Source organism: Elephas maximus, chromosome 17 (genome assembly GCF_024166365.1).
Source record: "Elephas maximus indicus isolate mEleMax1 chromosome 17, mEleMax1 primary haplotype, whole genome shotgun sequence".
Taxonomy (NCBI): domain Eukaryota; kingdom Metazoa; phylum Chordata; class Mammalia; order Proboscidea; family Elephantidae; genus Elephas; species Elephas maximus.
In genome coordinates this window covers 61,287,257-61,305,716 of record NC_064835.1, presented here as the reverse complement: position 1 = coordinate 61,305,716, position 18,460 = coordinate 61,287,257, and the positions used below count along the sequence as shown (strand labels likewise).

The 18,460-nt window shown below is 49.9% G+C and overlaps 1 protein-coding gene across 4 annotated transcripts; it reads right to left on the bottom strand.

Moving 5' to 3' along the window:
• Positions 1-17: 17 nt before the first annotated feature.
• On the bottom strand, positions 18-18,243 carry LOXL3 (lysyl oxidase like 3). Of its 4 annotated transcripts, XM_049856835.1 has the most exons (17): positions 18,213-18,243; positions 17,933-17,990; positions 16,222-16,525; positions 14,446-14,609; positions 13,580-13,794; positions 6,062-6,118; positions 5,419-5,478; positions 2,953-3,172; positions 2,530-2,710; positions 2,228-2,382; positions 1,833-2,000; positions 1,534-1,696; positions 1,093-1,336; positions 718-833; positions 504-640; positions 283-394; positions 18-102 (listed from the first exon to the last, which is right to left on the bottom strand). In XM_049856835.1, the coding sequence occupies exons 3-17, from the start codon at positions 16,511-16,513 to the stop codon at positions 29-31; spliced, it is 2,358 nt and encodes a 785-aa protein (XP_049712792.1). In that variant the 5' UTR covers positions 16,514-16,525; positions 17,933-17,990; positions 18,213-18,243; the 3' UTR covers positions 18-28. The 4 variants fall into 4 exon arrangements, with proteins under 4 accessions (XP_049712792.1, XP_049712793.1, XP_049712795.1 ...); XM_049856836.1 differs by lacking the exons at positions 5,419-5,478; positions 6,062-6,118; positions 18,213-18,243 and having other exon boundaries at positions 17,933-18,062; XM_049856837.1 differs by lacking the exons at positions 18-102; positions 283-394; positions 718-833; positions 18,213-18,243 and having other exon boundaries at positions 589-675; positions 17,933-18,070.
• Between the last annotated feature and the right edge of the window lie 217 nt (positions 18,244-18,460).

Genomic DNA, 18,460 nt, shown 5'->3' with positions numbered 1-18,460 from the left:
GTGGTGGTTTGCAGAGGGTGGTGGCACCTTAGATGATCTGGTTGTTGGTCTGGCCAGGGTAGCGCTCAAATCTCTTGTTGGCTTCTTCACTGAAGGCATCACCTGCAGAGTAAACAGGTGGTGTGGGAGGCACTCTGGGCAGAGGCAGGAAAAGAGACCCATTGTGGGGCAGGGTGGATCAAAATGGAGAGGCTGAGAGATCCAGAGGTGGGTGGGAAGACAGACAACTTAGTCAGGAAAAGAGAACGAAGGCCTCCCCCTCACTGCTCATCCATCAAATACCGATGTGGCAGTTGTGCACCCAGATGCGATGTCCGTCGTATTTGCAGTTACATTTCATTGCGTTGTTGGTGAAGTCACTCTCAGCTACTTCAAAATTTGGGTTGATGACCACCTGTGAGTGCGAGAAGGGCCATTTCACCCAGTTGTAGTCTTCAAATCCTAAGGTGCCCCTAACGTTCCTCCCACTTGTCATCTGGACATCTCAGACAGACCCCAAGCACCTGTAGAATGTAGTTTCCTGGCTTCACATCTGTGATGTCGATCCACTGACAGTCGATGTCATGCCGGTAGAGATCCCAGCAACCCACAGTGATGCCCTGCTCTCCAAAGTTGGCGCACTCATACCTCTTGGCGACATCTGAAGGGGTTGGTATATGTCAGTGTGAGGAAAGGCTGTGGGATGGAGACACTAGTCCATTCTAGGCCCCAACTCACCCTCATAACACTCAGTATCTTCTAGACAGAAACTAGCTTTGTGGCCCTCAGCCACCTTGGTGCCATTGGGGGTCAGAATATCGTAGTGAGTGAAGATGTCCATACTGTGGTAGTGCCTGTGGGGACAAGGGGCAAGAGAACTGTTTCCTTCCCTACCTGCAGCAGGCCTGCCCACTCCCTGTGCTCTTGCCTTTCTTCTTTTTTTTAATTAATTTTTATTAAGCTTCAAGTGAACATTTACCATTCCAATCAGTCTGTCACATGTAGGTTTACATACATCTTACTCCCTTCTCCCACTTGCTATCCCCCTATTGAGTCAGCCCTTTCAGTCTCTCGTTTGCTCTTGCCTTTCTACTTGATCCCCTACCCTCTCACCCATGACACTCGTGCCACACCCAGGAGTGGCGGCCAGCCTTAGGCCTGAAGTCAGCGCGTCCCAGGTTGTGGATCTGGGAGGAGAATCGGAGCAGACGCCGGTGGCCATAAGGCCAGTTGGCTGAGCGGGCCGAGCTGGCCAGGCAGTTCTCCTCGGCAGCACAGTACAACATGTGAAGGGGCCGGTCCTCGATGTAGGCCGTCTCCTGTACCAGTGCCGAGTGCAGCAGCAGATCGGACGCAGCTGCCCCAGAGAACGAAGGAGTGTATTAGAAATCACTGCTGAGGAGCAGGGACAAATGGGGGTGCTTCTGCCCACCCCTAGGTGTATGAGGCTGATTTTCCATGGGGAAGGTGTACCCCTCCAGATTTCAGCCCCCTCTTTCCCCACAAAGGGGTGGCCCAGACACACGGGCTTGCAGCACCCTACCCTACACTCACTCTCAGAACAGATGACTCCAGCGGTAAAGCGGGTCCCTGTCCTCTTGCAGGTGATGTGGGGGCTGTGATGAGCACATTGGTCTAGGGACAGCTCGGTCCCTGTGCAGCGCACTCCACTCATCACCAGCTCTGTTATATTCCCCGAGTCCCAGTACCAGGTCTCCTGGGGACATAGGTAGATGGCTCCTTGAGGCCCCAGAAACCAGCCTCCTAGGCCAAGGGATCACATCCACACTCATCTGCCCCAGGCAAAGGCTTTGGAGGTAATGGCCTTGGCTCCCTCTCCCCTTCCCACTCACCTGCAGGCCATGGCTGGCGTAGCCCAGGCCGAGTTGTCTACAGGCCACCATGGCTTCCAGTGTCCCCCAGTCATCCCCACAGATGAGACCCCAGCGAAGGGCCCCAGGTCCTCCAATTTGCACCTCAACTCGCCCCTCATATCGACTGCGGCCCCCACTGAGTCGGATCTGTGATGACGCATAATGGAGGTGTTGGGGGAAGCTTTTGGACCGGGGTGGAAGTCTGTGGTTTGGAGGCACATAAAGAGCTAGATAGTGGTGGTGGAACCAGGCGGGAGCTGCAGGATGGCAGGCCCCTGGCATAGTGGGCTGGGCACATCAGACTGCAGGTTGGAGCCCAGGGCTGGCTGGGATGACTGGTGGAGACCTGAACCAAGGGGGACAGTATGACTGACCTTGGTCTCCACCCCAGTGTACGGCAGGTTGCATCGGACCCCAGCATCCCGGCTATGGGAGCAGTCCTCAGCTGTGATGTTCTTGTGGGGGCAATTCCAGATGGAAGGTTCCTGTCCAGAGCATCGCACTTCACTCAAGTGGATGGCACCCATGCCTAGGGCCAGATGTCAAAGATCAGGAGGCTGTAACTGCACCTTCACTGTCTGCCCAGGGGTATCCTAACCTTCTTCCCAAGGAAGGTACTCCCCCCAGGAGTATATACCTCCTCCTTCCCTCTCCCTTCCACCTCCATGCCCCTCACCCTGCCCCATGCGGGCACCACTCAGAGCCTCTTGAGCGCTCCCGAAGCCCAGCTCCCGACACACCACGCTGGCTGCCAGGAGATCCCACTTGCGGTCACAGACTGTGCCCCACGTGCCAGCCTTCAAGACTTCCACCCGGCCCTCTCCAGGGTGGGATCCACCCTTTAGACGCACAAGGACCTACAGAGGAGAGAGACGTGCCCAACAGCAGTGAATGGAAACATCAGCGTGGAGAGGATTAAATAGACATGGGCATTGCATGAGATTAGTGGAGGCAGGGAGGGGAGGTATCAGGTCTGTGGCCACTCCCTGGAATGTTCCTCTCTGTCTTCGAAGGTCAGGGCTGTGCTTAGTCAGGGGATGGCCAGGCTAGGGGTTTTTCCACCTGGGGTGGGGAAGATCATAGTCATTGTCTCACACACCTCCGCCTGAGGTTTCCACTGTTGTTGCTTCTTCTGGCCACTGGAAGCAGCGTAGAGAGGGCCTGACACACAGCTCACCACCGCAGGGGCCCCTCCAGGGCACCTGATCGTGTCATTGGCACGATAGAACTCCAGGGAGCAGAGGGAGAGGTGGGCCTCTGTGCCCACACACGCCACCCCGTGCAGACCAAAGAAGTGTTGCTGCCGCTGGGCCAGCAGCCTGGGGGGACAGGAGTGGGGGACAGCAGGATGAAACAATGCTCCTGCCTCTCTGCCCACACCTTCCTCCCACTCCATGCCTCACCACCCTGCAACCTCTCCTGACCACTTTCTCCCTTCTTCCCTCCTTCTCTTCTCTGTTTCCCTCCAAAGAGACAAAGGAAATGCCAAGTTTCTGGGCTGAAAGAGCCTAGAGTACCCAGACAGGAAGACCCCTGGGGACCTCTGGCAGCAGAAGAGCCCTATGGGAAGGATGACTAGTAGTGATTTGCCTGACAGAAACCTTGTTCCAAATAGTTGGCCCTAATGGAGGTTGAGGCTAAGGCTGTGTTGCAAAGAGAAAGGGGGGCCAGGGCTGCCCAGCTGGATGAGATGGCCAGGAGGGTGTGGCTGACACAAACAGGAAGCCTGAGTAGCCAGAGCGAGCGATCCCTCTACTGTGCTGAGACTGAAATGAGGAATGAGTCAGGATCCAAAGGAGTGAGCAAATCCAAATGGCTTCTTAGGGGCCAGAGGGGCTTCCAGGCCAGAGAACGCAGGACAGAGTATGATGGGCAGTTACAGGAAGAACAGACCAGAGAATGGACACAAGAAGGACTAGACTGGCAGATGCAGGAATGAAAATGCATAAATGCAGGACAGGCAAAAGCTGGAGCAACCACGTGACCAGAGAAGAAGGGCAGATGTGACCAACAAACGGTAAAGCTACGCCAGGCCCTGAGCCAAGAATGACAGTCTTGAACAAGTCCATGCTTCTTCAGTTTAAACGTAACAGAAAGACTGTTCCCTAAGCTGCCTGAGCAGGAAAATGGGACTAAACTAGAGACGTTAAAGGTTGGAAACACGACAAAGAAATGCTTGAGTGAATGAGGGGATTTGCTTGTCAACATCAATGGAGCAAGAGATTGCAATGAGGTGTGTGGATGAGAGAATTATATTCTTCTTAGAATGGTGGTTGGTTCTAGCCCAGAGAGGAAGGGAACCAGATGAGGCCTGATATTGGTGGCCTGGGCCTGGGAGGCTGATTTTGTGGGGGGAATTATTGCACTGATGTGCCCATCACTTGATGTTGGAGGAAGGAAGGAATATGAGGACTTGAAGCCATTGGTTAGGAAGACATGGAGAGGGGGAAAAGTATATACACAGAACAGACAAGAGAAGCCTGGAGACTTTACAGAATACCTTTGTGGAAGCTCAGGAGAAATGGATTCTGAAGGTCAAAGAGATCAGGTACTCTCCCTAAGTCCTGCATGGCTAAAATAAAATTCAAAAAGGCCATCACAGGAAAAAGACATGTATCTTCTAAACTCCTCCCTCCCCTTTTCCCCACAACTAACAAAGTTAAAACTGCAGTGCGTCCTTTAATGTGGAAGTCGGGGAAGGCCAGAGTATGGCCATGCTGGGTGAAGACGACCCTAAGCTCGAAGTGCACTAAAAGAACACCCCAAATTCTGAGCACCTTTGAAGCCACCAGAGGGAGGACTGGGGAATAAGGTACATGAGGGACCGCTGGGTGATCCCCAAATATGCTGGGGAGAGGAGGGACAATAGAAAGATGAATTCTCTGCACCTCAGTCACTGCTGAAGAAGTTATCAAGGAGACTTTAAATGTGCAAACTGCCTTTTGAAGCCATGTTTACCGGTGTAAGCACCGGGGCTGGAAGCTTTCCACTCCCTTAAGTCCTGAAGGAACCCAGGAGGACAATGATGGAGTTGGGAGTCTAACCGTAAACTGGGGAAGAGATGCAGGCAGGATTCCATCCCTGGTAAGGGTTCCAAAGTGGTCTCTGGGTCTCACCTCCATCTTAGGTAGGTTGGTGGCGCTTATTTAAAACAACAAAAAAAAAGTAAGATGGGAACAGTGACCCCTTAGGCAAACTTAACGTCTTGGGAAGAGGTAAGCATGGCCTCTATCTGAAGGAGAAAAGTGGCAGATTACCTACTCGATTCACTGGGGAAAGACAGAGAAGCACATGAACAAGGGAAGTGAGTGGATGAACTCTACTGAGATTTTAAAAGATCCAGTGACAAGCATTAAGTCTCCAGAGGCCAACATCAGGCCAGCCTTAATATTTGGGTAAATGATCTGGAAGGTGATTTGTGACAGCAGCTGCTCCTCCTCTGCCGCCTGGTTAGCTCGTTCAGTAAACAGCCCTCTCCTGGCCCCCTCCCCGAATACACCCAGTTCCTCCAACTTCATTACTCGGCCTTTCCCTCTCCTCTCCAGCCAAACTGAACTCAATTTACCTCTCGATAGGGTCCCTGCCTGCTTGGGGTTTGGGTTTGACTTTAAGCTCGGTGGCTGGTCTGAAAGAAGCAGAAAGAAGTTGGTGGAGGTAATGGTTCCGTCTGTGGCCCAGGAAAGGTAGAGGGTTATTTTGTTTGTTCCTGGGAGGGACCCGTCATGCTGAGGGTGGGAAGGGGCAAAAGCAAAGGATGGCGGGGGGTTTTCCGCACGTGCTGCCTGCTGAGCACTGCTGAGCTGTGTTTCAGAACCTCCTGCTGCTCTCTGGATTCAGCACCAGTAAATGCCGTTATGTCCCATGGTCCAGGTGGGTGCAGGGAGAGGAGATGAGAGGAAAGGTAAAGGGTGGACAGGGAATGGGATGTGGTGAATTAAGGGAGGTGGAGCATTGGGAGAAGGAGGAGGAATGCAGGTGGCTGAGGCCGGAATCCAAGGTATTTGAGGAATTACATTCTTTCCTCCTTGTGCTCCCTAAGACCAAAGCGCTACCTCTCCTCCTCTCCCCCCTGGGATGGCCATTCCCCAGTCACATCACTAACTGATCAGGTTGGGTTCTGGGATGGACATGGATAGGCTGCCATCCATCCATCCACCTTCTGGGGCCACAGGGGCGAGCAGGAGGTCCCGGGGCTCTTGCCCCATTACCTTCCAAGGGGCTTGGGGCGTCGGGCCGAGGCTTTGGCCGCTCGCTTCCTCAACTTTCTGTGAGGATAAGATGGATAATAGTAGAATCAGGATCAGTCTAGAACCAAGTGGAAAAGGCTGGTGCGTCTGGGACCAGGGGCGAGATTTCTTTTCCATCATTCCGAAGGGTTCGTGGTGGGCAGGACATTATAACATCAGATACTCTGAGGCCCTACTCTTCATGGTCCTTATACCAGGACCCATAGAAATCAGGCTAAGGAACGATGAGGAAGAAGCACTCTGGGTTCAGCAATTAGGGTGGACTTAGGGAGGGGGTGCTAAGGGCAGGGGTGTAATAGAAGGTGTTAGAATTGTTAGGACAGCCAGACTGACCAGGCTAGGAGAGAGAACCAGCCTGGTCATGACTAAAGAGGCTGAGTATGTCATTTTTTCCTTGTATGCCTCTGGCTTCTGGCATTGTCCAGGCATCAGGCCAGTGGACCAGGACCAAGGCTGGATAACCAAGGACGTTACCTTGGTTTGACCGGGGAATATGAGGTCAGTTGGCTTGAGATATTAGCACTCCTCCTACCCAAATTCCAACCGCACATGTTTTGGTGATTCACAGACTGAGCTATCTCCCAAAATTACTTCCAGGGAAATAAATTCTAAAGCCTTCTATCTTTTTAATTGGCCTAAATAATTGACCTATTTCAAGAGGATGCCTTAAAGCTAGTGTCTGGATTTTAGGTCTCTTTCTCCTCTCATTATTCTTGTAATTTCGAAGACTTTAACTATGGCCCCTCTTTGTTCTGTCCAACTCTTTATACATGAATGCAGGCCTCATCTGTCTATTCTTACACATTTGTGGAATTTCCTGTTACCAGCTTAGTTGTTCTTTCTTTGTACATGTTCCTGCTCTGCTGTTTCTCTTGAGGAGTAAGATGTGAACATAGTATGCTGGGTACAGATGCACTAGAATGAATTAAAAAATTATATATAAAAATATATATATGGAAACCCTGGTGGCGTTAAGTGCTACAGCTGCTAACCGAAGGGTCGGCAGTTCAAATCCGCCAGGCGCTCCTTGGAAACTCTATGGGGCAGTTCTACTCTGTCCTATAGGGTCGCTATGAGTCGGAATCGACTCGATGGCACTGGGTTTTGGATTTATATGTATATATATATATACGTATATATTTTTTTAAACACAGAGGTGAAGTTATTTGATATTTCCTGCCCTGGCTTCTTCCTGAGGATGTACTTAGTGCATTTAGTTGGCCTTTTGGCTAAACATCCAATATGGCCGACATTTCCAGCAGAGTCTACAATAACTCCAGGTCCCTTTCCTGAGACAGTATTAAGAATCTGGTGTCTTTCATCTTATGAATATAGCACGAAACCTTTTCTCCAAATGCCTTTTACTCAAATATGTCTAAAATGAAATACACCTCGCACTTTCTTTCACCAATGAACCCAGAGAGATCATGTGGCTCTCCAGAGCAGTACTCAGAAGAATGTAGTATTATCCGGAAATTCAGAAGTACTTCTTCTGTAAATTATTTAAATGGTCTTATTTAAGGCCAGTGCTGATATTTGTCTTGATTTACATTTCGTCATTCACAGATGTGCTTCTTTCCTCCATCATCTGATCCTTCAACCATCAAACAAAAACTCACCTACATCTGTACATCCTGTTCTTCATTTCATCTCTCCCTCCTCTCTAAGGTCACCCGCCAACTGTTTCTGATTTTATCCCTTATGATCCTTTCTCTCTCTTGTATACAACATCTCCTTCTCATTTGAATCCTTTTAGACATGTTCAAAGCTCTCCTATAAACACACACACACATACACACCCTCCATCCCACATCTCTCCTCCTCTTCACAGCAATGTTTTTCAAGCATTGTCAATACTCTCTTCAAGCGTTGTCAATACTCTCCGTCTCCATACCCTCTCTTCCCAGTCATTCTTTAACCCAATCTTTTCTGGCTTCTCCTACCCATCACTCTGCAAAAAGTTCTACTGCAGGGTATTTGTTCAAGTACACGTTTTTTTAGTCTTCATCCTATTGACCTCTCAGCAGCATCTGACACTGCTTTCTTCTCAATCTCCTTCCTGGGCTTCCTTGCTCCTTCCTTGCTCTTTCTTGGTCTTCTTTTCCATCTCCTCCTCTATCTAGTCATTTAAGTTTTTGGAGCTGGATTTTGGGCATTCTTTACTTCTCACACCATACCTTCTCTTTATATCGTTCATTCACACCCAGCCTTGCATATTCAATTGCCATCTTGTTTCTACTTAACGTATCTTAATGTAACCAAAAATGTAATAAAATATAATAAACCAAAAAATAAACTCCATTCCCAAAGTCAGTCTATAACCAAGTCCTTTCCATTTTGCTTCCTTAATATCTTTCCAAACCATTCACCCTTACTTTGCTCTAGGCCATTCTCCAAAATGACATCCAAGTGATCTTTTAGAGTCACAACCTGATCATGTCATCTTGCAATGCTCCTCATTAAAGCACCTCAGTGATTTCCCATTACTTTTATTATATAGGCCCAAACGCTTATCATGGCTTATAAAGTCTTCTATAATCTGGTACCCAATTACCTCTCCCATCATTTACTCATCTTTGTATTCTCAGCACCTTGCTTGGCATATAGTAGGAGTTCAATAAATGTCTGTTGAACTGAAATGAACTAGAAGAGTGATTTCTTAAATAGTACTTAAGCTCTTAGAGCCTCAATTTCCTTACCTGCGAAAGAGCAGTAACTGGTACAACTATCTGTAAATTACTTACTTCATCTAAAATTCTACAGCTGTCACATGTGCTAGGTTGGAACCAGCCAAACAAGTTTAAAAATGATAAATATATCAGGTTCTGAGTTTCTTATTCCCTAAAGCTTACCAACTTCTTCTAAAGGCTAGCAGATGCATTTTCTTTCTCCAGGGTGGGTAGGAAAAAAAAAGGAAAAGTTGCCATTGAGTTGATTCTGACTCATAGAGACCCTATAGGACAGAGTTAGAACTGCCCCATATAGTTTCCAAGGAGTGGCTGGTGGATTCGAACTATCTATCCTTTATACTTTTACTATGAGAATATTCCTTTTGACTGACTAGGCCTGTGAAAGAAGATCTATAACATATTCCCACCACATGATCTCCAGGGCTCCTGTAATCTCTCTTTCTGCAAGAAGAATGACCACCATACTTTAATATACAGTGAAACCTGTGAGAGCCGGAACACGATGGGACTGCCTTGTTTTTCTGGTCTTGCAAGTTTTCTGCCTTTGATGGGGTACAGTCTTACCACTTTTCTATTGCCCCTTTCAGTGGAAAATATTTTAATTTTCCTTCTCTGACAGGTTTCTGCCTTACACAGGTTCCGGCTTTCGCAGGTCTTACTTTAATTCCTTTCCCAGACTTCATATCCCAGACTTGGGAAGAGATTCCAATATTTACAGCAAATACTCCTGATCTCTGGACACTACTTCAGGCTACATATACTTAGGGACAATTCCTGGGTCTCAAATTTCCTAAGGATGGCCACCTCGAAAGTGAGTTCACATAAGCTTGAAACCCAGAGAGATGCCCAATGGCACCACCCTTCTCTTGGGCAGAATCATTTTAGGTGTCTCTTCTCTCAAGTCACCCTGCATCTGTTCTATCTTTGCGGTCAATCTCCTAACCAGCTTCATTTTTATAACAAAATCCTAACTAATCTTACCGCATTTTTTGTTTTTCTTTCCCCATTCACTACTATCAGGCAAACTTTCGAAAACACTGACTTTATTTTATCACTTTCCCATACAAATATGTCTATTCTTAATTTTCTCAAGACAAAGAACAAACCCTCCAATTTGCACTAGAAGTGTCCCATTATCTGACCTTACTTTACTATTCAAATCTTTCTTCCACTACATCTTAGCATAAACCAATTTACTGTCTTCCACATATATCCTGTTCGTTATCTCTGGGGGGTCAACAATGACTTCCATGTTGCTGAGTCCTCATGTTTCTAGACCTATCAGCGGCATTGACTCAGTTTAGCACCCTCCTTCTTGAAAGGCTTCCCTTGGCTCCAGGTCACCAGGCTCTCCTAGTCTTCCTACCTCACTCTGTGTTCCCCCTTATCTTCCCAATATTCTCTTAATATTTAAGCTCCCCAAGCTTCAGTCCTTGGGTTTCTTTTTTTCTACTTACATTCACTCTCTTGGTGATGTTGTCCAGTTTCAGAACTTTAAATGCTTCTATTCCGCTAAACTCTAGCGTCATAGACCCAATTGCCTACTCAGCCTTACCATTTTAATGCCTTAAAGAAACGCAAATCTAACATGTCCAAAACTGAGTTCCTCATCTTCCCCACCCCATCCCCACATAAAACCTGCTATATCCACTGTCTTCCCATTATCAGATGAGGACAACTCCATACTTGGCTCAGGCCGAAAACCTTGGGAGGATCCCTAACTCCTCTCTTTATTACCACATTGAATCCATCAGCAAATCCTGTTGGCTCTGCCTTTATTTATACACAGAATGTGATCATTCTCTCACTCCCCCCTTCCATGGCTCACTAACACCTTTCACTTTCTTTACTTGGCTTTCAGGAGACAATAACCTTCTAAATAGTCTCCCTGCCTTCACCCTGTCCCCTCTTGCTTATTCTTGACAAAGCAGCCAAAGCAGTCCTGTAAATATGGAAGTCAGATGTCATGCCTCTGCTCAAAACCCTCCAGTGGTTCCTTATTTTGCACGAGTAAAAAGCAAAATCTCCAAAATGGGCCTACACGATCTGCCTCCCCATTCTTTCCCTATCACCTCCTGTCATTTTCTCCCTTGTTCACTAAGCTCTAGCCACAACGGCCTTCTGCAGCATGACAAGAATGTCTCCCCTCCTCCTGGGCCCCAGTGCCCCCAGGATCTTTTCATTTACGACCCCTCTTCCTGGAAATGCTCACCTAGATGCCCGCATAGCTTGTTCCTTCATCCCCTTTAAATCCTTTCCCAATGACACCTTCTCAAAGAGGCCTTCCCTGACCACTCTATTTAAAACTACAACCCCACTCCCTCTTCCTAACACCTTCTCTGCTTTATTTTTATCCATTACACTCTTTTTATCATCATCACATTTTATAATTTTACTTACTTATTTTCTTTATTGTCTGTTTCTCCCCTGATCCATGAGATCAGGGACTTTTGTCTGTTTTGTTCACTGTTGAATCCCTAGTGTCTATGACAGTGCCTGGCACATAGTAAGCACTTGGTAAATAAATAAGAAATGAAGGAATCCCTGCACCTTTGTCCATGCTGTCCTCTTCACCTGCAATGCCTGCAATTGAAATCCTACTAATCTTTCAGAAAGGAGCCCTGTTGTTGCAACAGTTTAAGTGCTCCTCTGCTAGCCAAAAGGTTGGTGGATCAAATCAACCCAGCAGCTCCAAGGAAGAGAGACCTGATGATCTGCTCCTGTAAAGATTACAGCCAAGAAAACCCTACGGAGCAGTTCTACTCTGTCCCATGAGGTCGCTATGAGTCAGAATTGCTTGATGGCCCCTAACAACAACTACAACAACAACAGCCTTTCAGAACATGGTGTTTGGATTAAGAAAGTTAAAGAGCAAGCACAGAGAAATAGAGCCTGAAGACAGATGACAGTAAGGGGAGATGAAGGGTATTCCTTTGGGGCTGAAAGAACTTTCAGATGTGTCTCAGAGCCAAGGCAAGGAAAATTTGGGCAAGTGTGGAAAAGACCGAAGAATTCATTGACTCTCAAAAAGAAGAAAAAGAACTCCTCAACCTACAGACAAGTAAGTAATATTCTGGAATAAGTTGCTAAACAGAAAGTTTGGGAAATTTAGGGAAAATGATGACCCTAAGAGACCTAAAAATAAAAATAAGCTCAGTCAAACCACCGTGATTTCATTTTTCATAGGGTTATTCATTGGAAGGCTGGAGAAGGGCTGTGAGCAAAGTGCGTCTGGATTTTAGCAAAGAGCTGCAAAAGCTCCCATGATTTCATTAGAGATCAGGGACTTTTGTCTGTTTTGTTCATTTGGTGACTATCTGCTACGTCATCGTGCTGCCAGTTTGCTCCCGATTGGATGAAAAAATGTATTTCACAACTGATGTTTAAAGGCTTGTTGTAAATCTGGAGGTAAGTTTCATAAGAAGAGCGGACTCTTGGTTTTAAACATTGCAAAGATTTTAAGTGATTGTGAAGAAGCCAGAAGGCACGGTTATCATGTCTGTCAACCAGAGAAGAACGGGTGGAATGACAGAGGGCAAACAACGTCAAGATTCAAGATAACGTCATGGGATCTTCAGAGCTGTTTAATGGTTTTTAAATATTTCAATTCAATAGGGTAAACTCAAGGTATAAGACCTGAATTGGCTGTAGGTGGTTGCAAGCTCACTATGCACAGTGTGATGCTGCCTTGCAGAAAGGCAATGCAAAAGCTGGGCATGGTCCAACCAAAGTGGAGCATGGCTACTGTGCCCTGCCCGGGTCAGACCACATCTGTAGTAGTGTGCCCAGTGGCAGGTCACCTAGATGTCAAGAGATCTTTTCTGCCAAATGGGCCTACCTAGGAAAGAGCTGAAGAAAATAAGCATTGTTAGCCAGCAAAATAGAAGATGGCAGAAAGACCAAAAAACCAAAAAAAACAAACCCCGTGCCGTCGAGTCGATTCCAACTCATAGCGACCCCACAGGACAGAGTAGAACTGCCCCATGGAGTTTCCAAGGAGTGCCTGGCGGATTTGAACTACCGACCCTTTGGTTAGCAGCTGTAGCACTTAACCACTACCCCACCAGGGTTTCCAACAGAGAGACACTGTAAAGATTTTCAAATAGTGGCATGGCTCCCAAAGGCTCTCCTGTGGCTCAAGATGACCAAATTAGAGGCACTGTGGAAAGAAGACGCTATAGGCACAGAACCATCGCCCAGCTTGTTGCGTTATCTGGAAGGTGGGTTATCTGGAAGGTGGAGTGTGTGTCAAGAAATCCCCCGAGGAGTGCTGAGGGCTCACCGAGGAGTGCTGAGGGCTCACCGAGGAGTGCTGAGGGCTCAGGGGCTCCCAGACCCGCCGGGCGCGGCCTGGACTGAGGGCGGGCCCCAGCACTTTCCAGGAGCCTCCCGCCGCTCTGGGAATGGCCCTCCCACCACCAGGCCTCGCCCACGTAGTCCCCCGGCCCCCACCCCTCGCCAGCCGGTGGGTGTGGCCTTACGAGCCCAGGAGAGAAATCCGCCTGCCAACCGAATGCATCACCCGCAGCCACTAGCCCCGCCCTGGCTGGCGACCCGCAAGGGCGGGAACCTCACTGGTCCCCATTTCAGATCCCCGTTGGAAGCCCTTCTGAGGTCCACAAGATTTCCCAACTCTTCAGCTTAGCAACAGCTCCCATATTTTCCTCCTATTCCAGACCCCTGGGTCCCCCCAAGGCCCCAGACCTTCTCCAGGGTCTCTTAACATCATTCCTCAAAGAGCAGACCCCCAAATTCCGGTCTGCTCCATCCAGCGCCTGCAGCACCTCACCTGTAGAAGGCCGTGTTGACCCTCTTTTCGCTAGGGAAGCCCAGCATCCCGCAGACCACGTGGCTGTTCTGGGCGCTCCAGCCTTTGTCACACACTTGCAGCCAGCCCTCAGGAAGCCGGACTTCGACCAGGCCCTCAGTCGCGGGCAGGGGTCGCCGGCCCCGCCCCACAGCTGATCGAAGCCGCACCTCCTCGACTTGCAGGTGATGGTCGACCTGGGATGAGACCACAGCAGAGGAACTCCAGTAGCACCCTCCCTCCTTTGATATGTTCTGCCACCCTCTGGGAACTCTGAGGCTGAGACAAGGAGAGAGCCGAGCTGTCTGCTCTCGGGGAACCATAGCCTGGAGTGCCCTGACTCTCCTGCAGCCCTGAGAATGAAGGGCTATGCTGTGCACTGAGACATGATGCGGGTGCTGAGGGAGCTGAGGAAGGAGTGGGAAGCTCACTGGTCCCCATCACAGATCCCCCAGCTCTGTCTGGCCGGGGCACTTCACAGACGAGGTAGCATTTAAATTAGGCCTTGAAGGAAGAGGAGAAAGTAATGAGGGAGATGTTTCAGGGTAGGGTAGCAGGAACATTTGAGGAACTGAGAGCACAGGATGCCCCAGGGTGACCAGGGACTGAACTGGAGAGGCTCATGACAGTTTAGTAACCTGAAAGCTAATGCTAAACTTGGACCTTACAGCACTCAAGACTTCTATCATTAGGCCCCCCTTCCAAGCCTCCCACTAACCCAAATTATCCCCTGGGGCATATGGGATTTCTTATCTTCTAGTATCTTCTCTAACCACATATAGCCACCCCATAGCCCTCCCTGTCTGGCCATCCTGGGTGGGGTGTGTGTGTGTCTGTGAATGGCAGACCTCAATGACATTGGAGTCTGAGAAGCCAGGGAGGTACTGGTCTTTGCAGATAACGCCGGCATCCTCGTCGTGGGTACAGTCACTGTTCCCCCAGCCCCGGGACGCACACTCAGTCACACTCTTCTCAGTCCCACTGCAGCTCAGGTTGTCCAGCCAGATGCGGCCTGTGGAGGCAGAGATGGAGGGACAGAAAGGCTTGGAGAGGTAGAATGGGGTGTGATGGGGCTGGTGGGAGGGATGAGCATTGGGGCTTCACATCTGGCCATGATGAGTTCACTTTTCTGGGAAGATAATGGGTGGGGAAGGAACAGGAGTCTGTGGAGGGAGAAGGGGGGATTGATGGAGGGAGCCCCAAGAATTTAGTAGGGCAAATAAACAGGAATCGATACGGACGTTCTGATCAGTTCTTACACATTCAATGATAGCTACAATTGTGCCAAGCACTTTGCCAGGGTCTGTACCTATGTTGTCATCTTGGAACAGTGCTGCCTGGAAGATATTATCACTGTTTTATATAAACAAACTGGGCTTCAGAGAAGTTGAGTAACCTGCATAAGACCACACAGCCACACAGCCGTGAGGAGGCTTAGGAGTTTGGGCCCAGTCTGTGAGACCTGGAAACCAAAGATCCTTTCACCTCACTCACACATTTTCTCATGTGGCTGCCCTGCCTGTGTTGCCGTGATGCCACTTGGTGTTCTCCCTGCCTGAACCACACTGAATATCATTAACTTCTTCTCTGAATTGGGTGGAGCCTCACAGGCCTTGTGTCCCAGCCAATGTGCAGGGACCCCCTCATGCATTCCGTAACAGGGCTTACCCAGCTTCTACTGGGACATCTACCTCCACCAGGTCACTGTAACCATCAGAAAGTCCTTGTGATTCTATAAGACTTTCCTCTGTCAGTCTGATTCAGTCCTTTGATGCCATCCAGAAAAAGTCTTCAGTCACATGACTGACCCTACTATATTTAAAGATGACCATCATGTAATTGCCATCTAAGGCTTTTTCTTTCCAGATTAAAGATGGCTGGTTTCTCCAGCTATGCTTCCTTATAACTTGGCTTTTGAATCTCTGACATCTGGGTAGTTCTTCTCTGACAGTGTTTCCGTTTTCTAGCGTCTCTGAAAAATCTGACATCTATGAGTAGACACTTTATTTCAGAAGTGGTCTAGCCAGTGGGGATTGGGGGATTGGGTCAGGTTGCACCAACTCTGTCCATCAGTCCTACTGTGGTCTCAGACAGTGCAAGCACTCCCAGGCCTCAGTCAGAATTGCTCTTAATCCCCTACCAACCACACTTAGACTTGTCCTAGGCATTTTACTTGTCCTTACTCAGTTCCAGTTTGTGCGTTTCAGCTGTCGCCTGTAACTGGATTTTATCAGCAGCAGTATCTGGGATCCCTTCTGGCTTTGGGACACTCAGACATCATTTACCTGCTCTCAGCCTCCCATGGAGCAAGCTGTACTTGAATTGCCCTTGTGCATGGCTTTGTAGAATCACACCCTTTTGCAAAACAAAGGAACTTATAGATCATCTAGTCATTTTTACACATGGGGCATGTGAGACTCAGACAAAGCAACTGATCAGCCTAAGGTCGCACAGCTCTGGTGAGTGACTGTGTTGGCTGGGTGTCACTCATGGGTTTTCTTGACTCCAGCTCTTCTTGGTGTCCTGTGTCCCTGTGGTTGTGTCATTCTGGTGCTCCTCTCCCTGCACTTAGGTGTCATTTAGGCAGTCAGGGTACCTGGCTCTTCCTGGGGGGCATTGCTCACCTGTTCCAGCACCGTATTTGGCACTGTGGGTCCAGCCTGTAGCCTCTGTGAAGCCCAGCTCCCGGCAGAGGACGTGGGCAGCCTGCAGTGTGAAGTCGTCATCACAGATGGTGCCCCATTCGCCAGCACGCTGTATCTCCACACGACCCTCGTAGGGCTTCCTGGGGAAGCCAGCCAGCCGGAACCGCAGCCCCTGGTTTCCGTCTGGGGATGGAGACCCCAGACAGGAGCCACACAGCAGGCACAGCAGCAGCCCCCACGTACTCTGTTTCCAGACACTGACAGGTTGCATGGCAGGGAAGGCCTGGGTGCCCCAGGGAGAGGAATGTGAGAGAGAAGCTGAGGTTAAGACCAGAGTCCAAGTGAGATATCACGAAAGAAAGACACCGAGACATACCAGAGAGAGATAGAGAGACAGTGAGAGAGAAGGACACTAAATAAGACAGAAATATATTAAACAAGGGCAGAGACACAAAGTCAAACAGGTAAGGGATGAAAGACCCAGGCCCACACTGGGGAGAGGAGGAGAAAGAGGGGGATGATGAGGAGAGGTATATGCTCTCCCCACCGTTTTGTAAATATTGAAACCCTCACCATCAGCTGTTATGTCCCACAACATCCTTCCCTAGTTCTGCCATCATCATCTCCATTACCCCTACTCCCCAGCCCGAGAGACCCAGAGACTGAAAGACAGTAATTAGAGACCAAGAGTCAGAGAATGGTCAAAACAAAGAGATAAAGAGATGGAGACTGCGCAAGAACACACAGAGAGGAAGACCCAGACAGACAGGATGTGAGAGGAAGGGAGAGTGTGGGAGTGAAAGGGAGACCAATGGAAAGAGACTGCAGGAGAGACAGACACAGTGAAGACAGTTAGAAGGTGACAGGGAGAATGCTAGGCACACAGAATTAAGGTGCCAGAGAGAAAGCTGCAGGCAACAGGTGAGGGGGAGAGGGATGGACAGGAGTCAAGGAGCAGATGTGGGAGGGACCCTGATGACTCCATTCAGCCAGTCAGAGGGACTGACAGCTCCACTGATTGCGCTGAGAGGCAGGCAAGGAGGACCCAGAAGACCCTCAGATCTCTGGTTCCTCCAACAGGAGTGGAGCCCAGAGTACCAGATGCCAGAGGCAAGGAAGGCAGACACTAGACCACAAGGAGTACCCGCTGTACACCTTTCCCACCACGCAGGCTCTCAGATGCAGGGCAGGGTCAAGAGGCCCAGGAGGGCCGGGCCTCAAGCTGGGCAGGGGGATGGGGTGGGGTTCTTGGAGCCGCCTTTGCTGTCACCGAGCAACGGGAGGCAATGCTCTGATCTGATAGGAAGCCAAGGCCCTCTCTTGGTCTGGGGCTCACAACAGCCCCTCCACAGTGAGGGGCCCACTGAAACATGCTTCCCCCAACCCAGATAAACAACCCAACAAGACATCTTTGTTCTGAGAATATTTTGGCTTGGGGGCACCGGGCTGAGGCCTCGCAGACAAGCCCCTAGCCTCAAGGTCCTCCCGACTGCCCCATCTGGGACACCCTACACGACCCCTGCCTCCCCATTTCTCCACTCTTCTAGTGTCTCACTCCTTTTTGACAATAATAAAACCCTCAGTTGGTTGGCTTCCCCTCGACTCCATCCTTTTTCCCTGGTCCCTCCACCGTCCTCTCCATCCCTAATAACCCTGTTCCTCCTCTGGCAGGCTAGCCTGACTCCCCTACCTTTGGCTGAGCAGGGATCTAGGGGCTGGTTGAAGAGTCTTGGTCCCGGAGATCAGTCCTAGGATAAAAAAAAAAGTGTTCGGACAGGGGAGACCGGACCCCCCCCCCCCATTCGTCCCTCCTACATCCCCTTGAGCCCTCCCACATTCCGCCTTCTCCCTGGATTCCTCCCTAGCCAGTTCCCTCCTTTTCTCTTCTCGGTCCTCCCCTCCCGGGTGGAGCTGGCCGCAGCCGCGCCCCCTCCCCCCCACGCCCTCCCGGCCCGCTCAATGAGGCTTTCTTTTCCCGCAGGTTGGAGGCCGGACAGCTGCGGTCGGGTAGCTGGACACGCAAGAGGCCGCGGGGCCGCCTACAGGCCCGGGCGGCAGCCCCCGTGGCGGCGGGAGGCCGCTGGGCTCGGGGTTCCGGGAAGCCTTCCAGCCCCCAGCCCTTCCCCCACGCCCCCGGCTCGCGGAGGGTAAACACTGCGACTCCGGCCGGGCTGGGGGCGGGCCGGGCGAGGGGAACTGAGGCCATGAGGGCCCACGT